The 10,970-nt window shown below is 24.3% G+C and overlaps 1 protein-coding gene across 1 annotated transcript; it reads right to left on the bottom strand.

The window, feature by feature from the left end:
- Positions 1–852: 852 nt before the first annotated feature.
- LOC107864833 (NAC domain-containing protein 78-like) lies at positions 853–1,683 on the bottom strand. Its single transcript, XM_016711250.1, has one exon. The coding sequence runs from the start codon at positions 1,681–1,683 to the stop codon at positions 853–855; it is 831 nt and encodes a 276-aa protein (XP_016566736.1).
- Positions 1,684–10,970: the final 9,287 nt, after the last annotated feature.

The raw sequence follows: 10,970 nt of genomic DNA, 5'->3' as shown, positions 1-10,970 counted from the left end.
TCCCAAAAAGGGGTAACACTGTTCAATAAGTAATTTAATTCTGTCAAGCTTAATGTGTTCTCCTTTCAACTGCTTGAGCCCAAAGAAACTAGTGGATGAACATGGTAGCATTTTGAATTCCTCGCGTTTTCAGACTATTTTCTGTGATTTCAGTCTTTGATTGAAACAACCAGGAGCCATCACGCTAAGATAGAAATTCTTGTGCTCATCTTTTCATGACCATTAACTAACTTGCATTGATTTAAGTACGTAACTTTATAATAGTCAAAATCGTTGCTTATACAATTTAAAATTCATTTATAGTTTTATCTATTTGAAATTTCCATTTCTTTCTAATTTTCTTCAAGGTGTTGGATAAGCCAGTTCCGGGTCTTACTCTTACCTAAGGTTGGGGCCTGTATTGCCGCGGCAGATCTGCCTTTTAGTTTTAGTCTGTCATGTGGCTTGCTGTGCTTGGATCAGAGATTGGCAGTTCCCTTTTTCCATTTTCGTTACTTCCAACAACTAAAACATATCTAGCTTTAGGATGTATAATGAGTAGCAACTCATTAGAACGTTTGAATTGCCAATCTTTGGCATTTTTTGTGAAACACGGAATTCTTAGAAACTGGAACTTCTTTACATGACAAGCCTGGATCTAGAACTAAGACCAAAATATAGTAACACTGGAACTTCGTATTTTGCCAGCCGAATAAATTTCCCTTGCACAATCTTAGATAGTATCGGATGACAACATTACAAATAAATTTGAACATTAGTATGACTATAGCATCAACATATATTTCATTAGACAAAAGAATCTAAACAACAATCTTTCAGAACAATATTATATCTTTTAGAACAGTATTATGTTTACGTAGAAGAACTAATTAATAGAAGTGGCGGTTGATGATCGACATCAAGCCACAAATTGTCAGGAATATCAACAGTTACATCATTCAATATTCCATTTATAGCTTCCCAGATGCCATTGCTTCCAATACCATCAACTCCATCTTCCTGCACGTCTCTGATCTCGCCACATCTTCTCAAATCATATTCCCCGTGAACTAAAGCTGTTGTATTCTCAACTCCATCAATCTTTTCATCACATACCTCATTGATGATGGATTCCCATTGATCAGTCTCCTCCGTAACTTCTTGTGTAGTGCAGCAGGTAGAATCGGGTTCAAGCAACATACCTTGGATTGTTTCCAAAGCATCGTCTTCCTCCATATTGACCGCATCATCATCATCATCATCCTTTTTCCCTCTTAGATGCTTCTTGATTCGGCATAGTGCATAATCTTGCTTGGGAATGTTGTTTGCCTTGAAGAAATCATCCCCCACGAAGTACTCTCTCATCAGCCAATTAGTAGTAACACTACTACTGGTTTTACTTCCTTTACTAGTGTATATATAATTTCTTCTATACCCCACGACCGATCCGCCCTTACGATTTTTGATGGGAACAGCACTAGTTTGGCCTCTCCAAGCCCCGTTCCCGCAAGTTCGAGCATGCTTCTGATCTGATTTATTTGGATTCTTCAACGGAGTGATGAAGTAACCTGATTTATCACCCATTGAAGCAGAACTAATAAAATTAATGAGATATCGCAAATGTTCGCCCTTCAAGAACCTTTTTAGAATATTTATTAGTTCTGCTTCAATGGGGTGAAACTGAATACAGACAGTCGACGACATGGTGTAGAATTAATTTTTTATTGAGTGCAGAAACATTAATGCAAGAATGAGAGAGAAGTAGAAATTTGAGAGAAAACTGAGTAATGCTGAGGGTATATATAGATGTTAGCTTGTGTTGTCGGTTAAACTTGAAGAAGTTTGAATACACTTGCTATTTTGGCAACAAAAAATTATTTTCTTCACAACAAAATTTATTTTACTGGTTAATTATTTATTTTATATATAAATTTTTAAATTTTCATATCTATTTTCATATTGGGGTAAAAAATATCGAATGAACACGATTATTTATTTTTATTCTATTATTTCATATTTTTATATTGTGATAAAAATAATTATAGTTGAGTCCTATGAATGAACACTATTATAATTATTTATATATTTCAACTTTCTCTATATATAATAAAGCAAAATGTTTGATGAATACTTTTGTTTATTTTTATTCTATTATTTCATATTGTGATAAGAAAATAATTAGAATTGACTCCTATTAATGAACACTATTATAATTATTTATATATTTCACATTGTGGTAAAAAATAATTAAGTTTGACTTCTATTTAATTCGTATATAGATTATTTCATAGATATGTAAAAATTTTAAAAAATTCGACATAAAAATTTCATCAATTACTCCTAACTCCACTATCATTAGGAGTAATTCCACAATTTGTATTCTAAATATATATTCCAATCAAGCTATAGGAGAAATTCCACAATCTGTATTTCAATTTTCAAATATATATTCCAATCAATCAAGTGAAGAAGATCATCCGTCAATTACTCCTAATTCCACTATCATTAGGAGTAATTCCACAATCTGTATTTCAATTTTCAAATATATATTCCAATCAAACGATACTCCTAATTCCACAATTTGTATTCCAATTTTTAAATATATATTCCAATCAATCAAGTGATTTAAGAAGATCATACAAATGGTAGATGGATATGGTAAGTGGATTGTAGATTTCCTTACTCCCATGGATGAAAAGTAGATTACTATGATAAGTGAATCGTATATCTATTAAATCAAACCTTTACACTGCCAATCATTACCATATATGACTATGGTAAGTGCTACTAAATTGTAATACAACTCATCGTGAGGCAATAATTTTATATGAAAAAGTAATATATTTTGATCATATATTCTGATCATAGTTGATTCTAACTAACTTTACCTGTAAAAATTACTATATAATAGGATGATTCCTACGTAATATGAACATTGAAGCTACAACGGCATCTATAGAAAAAGAATCACTTAACTCATTCGCTTCATTAATATTATGGCTGCTAAGATTGACTTAATCAAAGAGGTTTCAGGGACAAAAATGCAGTAGTGTCTAAAAGTGCGAGTCTTGAGCGTACTGCTTTGACATCTAGTCCACAGTTAAAACAACAACATAATACTTGCTGTAATTCTATAATTGGTGTTATGGAATTACACTAAGTATTATATTGTTTTTGGCCATATGGTTCAAAAGACTTCTTTATTTTCCTCTCCGATAATAGTAGCATTAGGCAAATTATTAAGTTGAATTATGGAAATAATTTAAGGTGAATTCAGTTTTTAGCTATTCAATTCTTTCATCTTACGGTGTTAGTATAATTTCTTAGTGTATTAGTACTATTCAAGATGATTCTAAGGTTAGTGTCAAGATTGATACAATTATCTTTCTCCTTTTTTTCTCTTTACAATAATCTACGCATCGGGCGGGTAAGTATACTAGTATCTAGATATATAATAAAGCAAAGACGTTTGCATAAAATTATGCCAAGTGACATATTGAGAACTAGCCACTTGGTATTTTGGCAACAAAAATTTATTTTCTTGACAACAAAATTTATTTTACTGGTTAATTATTTATTTTATATATAGATTTTTAAATTTTCATATCTATTTTCATATTGGGGTAAAAAATATCGAATGAACACTATTATTTATTTTTATTCTATTATTTCATATTTTTATACTGTGATAAAAATAATTATAATTGACTCCTATGAATGAACACTATTATAATTATTTATATATTTCAACTCTCTCTATATATATAACAAAGCAAAATGTTTGATGAATACTTTTGTTTATTTTTATTCTATTATTTCATATTTTAATAAAAAATAATTAGAATTGACTCCTATTAATGAACACTATTATAATTATTTAAATATTTCAATTTGTGGCAAAAAATAATTAAATTTGACTTCTATTTAATTCGTATATAGATTATTTCATAGATATGTAAAAATTTAATGAAAAATCGACACAAAAATTTCGTCATTTACTCCTAATTCCACTATCATTAGGAGTAATTTCATAATTAGGGTTTTAAGTGTATATTCCAATCAAGCTATAGGAGAAATTCTACAATCTGTATTCCAATTTTCAAATATATATTTCAATCAATCAAGTGATTTAAGAAGACCATCCGTCAATTACTCCTAATTCCACTATCATTAGGAGTAATTCCACAATTTGTATTCCAAATATATATTCCAATCAAGCTATATGAGTAATTCCACAATCTGTATTTCAATTTCCAAATACAAATTGCAATCAAACGATACTCCTAATTTCACAATTTGTATTCCAATTTACAAATATATATTCCAATCAATCAAGTGATTTAAGAAGATCATATAAATGGTAGATGAATATAGTAAGTGAATTGTAGATTTTCGTACTCCCATGGATGAAAAGTAAATGGCTATGGTAAGTGAATCGTATATATTTATTAAATCAAACATTTACACTGTCAATCATTACCATATATGGCCTTGGTAAGTGCTACTAATTTGTAATACAACTAATCATGAGGCAATAATTTTATATGAAAAACTAATATATTTACCATATATTCTGATCATAGTTGATTCTAACTAATTTTGTAAAAAAAAAAAGGTATATAATTATAAAAGAAAATGCATATTTAGCATAATTATTATTAGTTATGACACGTATCATCTTGAGAACTAACTATTTTAATTCTTATAACAAAAAACTATCATTTTATAACAAAAAGCTTTTTTATTGATTATTTAAATATTAAGATTATTTCATATTGTGGTAAAAAACAATTAAGATTCATTTCTATTAGAGGAAAACTATTATGATTTAATATTATTTCGTTTAATGTTATTTCATATTGTGGTAAAAATCAATTAACATTCATTTTTATTAGATGAAAACTATTATGATTGTTCAATTATTTCATATTAAGAATAGTAGTTAATTATTTCATATATATATATATATATATATATATATATATATATATATATATATAATTAAGCCAAGTGACATCTTGAAAACTAGTCGTTTGACATTTTGACAATAAAAAACTATTTTATAAATAATTAATTATCTCATATTTATTTATATTGCAATAAAAAATAACTAAGTTTTATTTATATTGGATGAAAAATATTAAGAGTTAAGGAACATTAATATTATAGATTTATTCAAAATTTTCATCTTATGGTATATATAAATCAACTAAGTTTGACTAATATTGAATGAAAACTACAATTACGAAAGAGAGATAATTATGTAATCAATTAAATATAAAAATTTACAGGAGATGCAGTGCACATAAATAGAAAACTTTGAGTATTTACTTTTCAGTAATTCTATATTAATCATAATTAAAGAATAATATTTACATTTAAATGATTTATACTTGAGTTGTAGGTTAAGAATTGTAAATTGCTAATAAAATTATTAATTTGCATTAATTTCCCTTTATAGATAGTCTTTTTTCAACTTGTTAGGTTATTCTATAAAATATTTACTATATTGTGTATAATATTACAATAAAAAAATAATTTACATGACATAAAATCTCTTTTTTGCCATATTAATGAATTTTAAAAAATATAAAAGCAAACGATTTATAGTAAATTTCAATCAATATCGATTATTTCCTTTTTTAGCTAGAAATATTTTTGCTAATTCTACCTAAAAAATTTATTACTAATTTATTGCTCAAAAATGGTAAATTGCTTACAAATTATAATCTCAATTAATTCTCTTCCATGTAGGGACCTTTTTTTCACAAGTAAACAAACTTATTCATTTAAAACACAGCCTTTTGCGTGACCAAATTATTTGATCAATTTATTTATTTTTTACTTTGTTTAAATTTTTAACTAAATATTAATATGAAAAAGTTATTTCATATTTTAATTATAACATTAATTATATGAAAGTTATTAATTGATTAGCAGTCAAGCAACATATATGGTAAAATAATATTGTAATCAAGAGTCATTTCTATATAAAAATATCTATGAAAAATACTATGTATATGTGAATTCTAACTCCACAATATCAATCTATGAGATTATCTGAAGAAGAAAGCATAGAAACAAGAACTCGCTCAACTAAGGAGGAGGTTTTATTCAACTCTTAGTTTATTTTCATATAAGAAAGAAAAGACCATTGTTGTGTACACATATGATTCGATAGAGAATTAGTTTTGAACTTTTCGATTATTTTTATCTGAATACTATTCACTCACATACTCACTATCATATTCTGATTTAATTATTGTACTGTAGTTTCTTCTGCAATTTGTTAAAAAAAAAAAAGTTGATACTAATTGCTTGAGGATATGTCTTTTGTTTTTAATTTATTTTTGAGTAGTTGATGATTTCTATATTATGAACCTAACTGATTTTATTTTCTTATTTACTCTTGCTATTTTTTTTATCTTCCAATTAATAGTTGTATTCTCTTTCCTGTATTTTTCATTACTTCGATTTTGTTTACATTTTTAAAATCTTTATTATTGATATGATTATTCATTAAACTTAATTGATACTACTTTGTTTTTCTATATGATTTTTGAAAGAAATTAAGATACAAAAAACTAACAGAATTACAAATTATTGAGTGTCATTTTGAGAAAAGGTGATTTTTCCTATTTGATTACAAATGAGGTTGTGAATACGTGTGCATGTGTGTGTATATATATTGGTGAAATATTTATATAAAAATCTATATACATAATAAAATTGTACAGTCTAGCCTAAATTTAAGCCAAGTGGCATCTTGAGAGCAATCCTCTTAAATTCTTACAACAAAAAACTATCATTTTATAACAAAAACTATTTTATTGATTACTTAAATGTTTAATATTATTTCTTATTTCATATTTTGGTAAAAAATAACTAATATTTATTTCTATTGGGTGGAAGCTATTATGAATTCATACAATTTCATTTAATATTATTTCATATTGTGGTTAAAAAAAAAAAATCTGTCGGATGAAAATCATTACATTGTTCAATTATTCCATATTAAGATTAGTGGTTAATTATGCCATATAGATGTCATCCCTCAAAATATGCAAATAATATAAATAATAATATTATATTAAAAATTTATGATTTCATTACAACTGAGTATTTACAAAAAACAATCGTGAATTAATAATCAATTAGAAATTAAACAATTTATATGAAAAAAGTTTAATTGACATTTTTTAAAAAAATATTTCAACTTTAATCGCAAATAAGTTTGACCTATTTTTGTAAAACAATAAATGAATGAATATAAGAAAATCCATAATTAGGAAAGAAAATAATTGTTACCTTATTTGAGTGATTAGAAAATTATAAAGATAATTAAATAATCAATTGACTATAGTCAAATTATAATTTTATAAGAAATTTTTGAGAAATAAATCAGTAATTGAGAGAAAAATTAATTGTTACCTTTCTAAAATTCTTCCCCAAATTATAAAGTTAACTAATATCAAATTAGTATAATCAAACTATAAAAATATGAGAAATTTATGGGATTGAATTTCCGAAATTATAAGGGTAACTAATATTAATTGTTTCCGTTTTTTAGTCCTTTGTGTAATTGTACAGTAATTAAATATAATTAAGATATAAAATTAGGACAGATTTATGGTACGTACATATTTATAATATTAATAATAATTTTATTTTCATCAAATTAATTAGATTAAATTGATGTAAAAATCCGTTAATATTGAGAATTATTTTGACAAAAAATATATGCAAAGTTACGTAATTGATATACATATATTGGTAAAAAAACAACGAACATTGAATACTACTTTAGCCATAAATATATTTTGAAATTTAAAACATTAAATTTAAGGAACTTGAGTCTATATATTATGATTATAAAATTGATTCTTATTAATTGAAATTAATTAGTTGATTGTGTAGTCATATTACAATTATGTCGTACATTATTTATTTAATGGGAATACATATAATTAATTAACTTATTTTGTGCAATCTAATAAGAACTTAGTAATTCAAATGAAATAATTTTTAAATGGTAAGTTTGGACTATAAAAGAAAGGAGATTATGAAATTTTAAATTGATATGCATTAATCTATTTTAGTGGGGTATTAGTCTTCAACAAGATTTTCACATTTAAATAGAGTAATTGTATGGATTTAGCATCTCTTATGTGTTAAAACAAAAATAGAGACAAAAAAAAATATAATGCCACAATATTTTTGAATTATTTAATTCATTTATCACGTTTTAAAATGTTATTTATAAAAATTTAGTGACTTTTATATGGAAAAGTTAAAATTTTGAAAAAATAAATATCTTAAGTTTTATAATTTAAGTTAATTTGTGTACTAATTTGAAAAAGTTAATTTATAATTTACATTCTATTTTTATTATTTAGAAAATTTGACCTTATATGGCTATATATACTAATTCAATAACACATAAATATTGTCACACTCTTCTTCTCTCTCTCTCCTCCCTCTCTCTCTGTTATTGTTATTGATCATTAGCCTTATTGGTATTTATCAAGTTTTTCATTATGAATATGTAGAAATAAGAATAGTCAATAGTTTGCTAAATATTAATTCAAAATTTTCTTCATAAATTTCATGCTTTAAATATAAAGGTTTCGACATTATAAGAATCACACATATTGATGAATGTTATCAATATTTCAGAATGAGTGTTCAGCAGAAGAGTATACACATGAGAAGGCTGAGCAATGTAATCACAATGTAGCATAGGTTTGAAACAAGAAAATTATTTGTTGAAAATGATTTGAATTATTCGTAGTGATTCTTCTTTCTCGAGAAAATTAAGTTTGTTAATTTTTTAATCTCTTTACACAAGTATAAATTTATACTATGAATAATATAATTTCTTGATTATATATTATTTTGAGGTCTTGCATAATTATGGTATAAAAATGATTGATTTTTTATTTTATTAATCGTTATTCAATATCATATTTTGGTATAGTAAGAGATCCACATATTGAAGGAGTGTTGTCACTAATTAATAATGAGATTTCAAGAAGAAGAAACCTATGAGAAGGTCACTATATATTCAAACAATATAGGTTTGAAACAAGAAAATTATTTGTTAAAAATGATTTTAATTATTCATAGTGTTTTTCTTTCCTGAGAAAAATAAGTTTGTTACCTTAGTAATTTCTTTATCCAAATACAAATTTTCGTAATATAGTCTCATTCAATAATGAATCTATTAATAAAATTTAAAAAACTATATTAATTTTTTTTATGCGACTGAAAAGAAAAATTTCAAGATCTTGCTTGAGATTATTATGATTTATTCGTTTAAAATTTTAAAAATTTTAGAGATAAATTTTATCTCTTTTTTATATTTAGTATTTTATGATCCTATTTTGACTTAAATGTGAATGTTATAAATGGTATAACTAGAACAATAATATTTTTTCTTTATACTTGGTTTCCTTTCAATATTCGTATATATGTAAATATTTTTAACAGATTCAAATTGATTTTATCTACTTTTTTTTTTCATTTTGAAGTAATTTATTATGATTTATTTGTTATGAACTATTTAAGAAACTATAATTGATTGGAGATTTTGACTTACATTTCATTAGTTTATATTGGCTTATCTATTGGTCAATGAAATATTTTTTTTATGCTTTACTATTTGATAAATTTGTAAATCTAAATTATTTTTTTAATTTATGTTTGTTTAATAATTACTTTTACTTAAATATTATCCGCACATCGTGCGGGTACTAATACTAGTCTATATATATATAAAAGCAAAACTAAAAGCAAGACAAGAAGCCACGTGGCAAGTTATTAAAAAACCACGTAAAAATTTTAGGACATAACTTAATAATGTTGAAATAATAATGTATTAAAAAAATTAAAATATTTGAATTTGAAATATATTATTCTTTATTTGAAAAAAAGATTTCATTAGCTTAAAAATAGAAATTCATGGTTAAAGTGTTTTGAATGAACTTTTACTCTTTAATGCTTATCTCTTTAAAAATTCAAATAAATATTATAAAACTATCTAAATATAATTTATGCAAATATTAATCTCTCTCTCTCTCTCTCTCTATATCTATCTATTTATCTATCTATCTATCTATCTATCTATCTATCTATCTATATATATATATATATATATATATATATATATATATATATAAAAGCAAAATTAAAAGTAAGACAAGAAACTACATGGCAAGATATTAAAAAGCCACGTGGCAATTTTTATGATGTAACTTAATAATGTTGTAATAATAATTTATTACAAAAATTAAAATATTTGAATTTGAAAATATATGATTCTTTATTTGAACAAAAGATTTCATTAGCTTAAAAATAGAAACTCATGGTTAAAGCGTTTTGAATGAACTTCTACTCTTTCATGTTTATCTCTTTAAAAATTCAAATAAATATTATAAAACTATCTAAATATAATTTATGTAAATATTAAATAAAATTTAAAAAGCATAATAATATTAATAATAAATAATAGCAGTAAAATTAGTAGTAGTAGTGCGTAACAACAACAACAACAACAACAACAACAACAACAACAACAATAATAATAATAATAATTAAATAAGTAAATAGTAGTAGTGACAATACATATAATAGGCAGTAATAGGAGTAGTAGTAGTAGTAGGAGTAGTAGTAGTAGTAGTAGTAGTAATATTAACCAAAAAAAAAGTAGTAGTAGTAATAATAATAATAAATGTATTAAAAATTTTAAAATATTTAAATTTAAAATATATTATTCTTTATTTGAAAAAAAAGATTTCATTATCTTAAAAATAGAAATCTAAAAGCTTATTTGAATTTGAAATACATTATCTTTATATTTAAAAAAAAAAAATTATTATCTTAAAGTTAGAAATCTGTATTTGAAGAGTCCTAATAGACATTTAATATTTCAAACTTATCCATTTTAAAATTTAAATGTTACATCAAATGTTTGAATACATGTGATTTAATAC

Source organism: Capsicum annuum, chromosome 3 (assembly GCF_002878395.1).
Source record: "Capsicum annuum cultivar UCD-10X-F1 chromosome 3, UCD10Xv1.1, whole genome shotgun sequence".
Lineage (NCBI taxonomy): Eukaryota > Viridiplantae > Streptophyta > Magnoliopsida > Solanales > Solanaceae > Capsicum > Capsicum annuum.
This window is presented reverse-complemented; position numbering and strand designations above follow the sequence as displayed.

Bases quoted from the DNA above. Each gene is read 5' to 3' on its own strand.
- LOC107864833 (XM_016711250.1), bottom strand. From the start codon at position 1,683: ATGTCGTCGACTGTCTGTATTCAGTTTCACCCCATTGAAGCAGAACTA.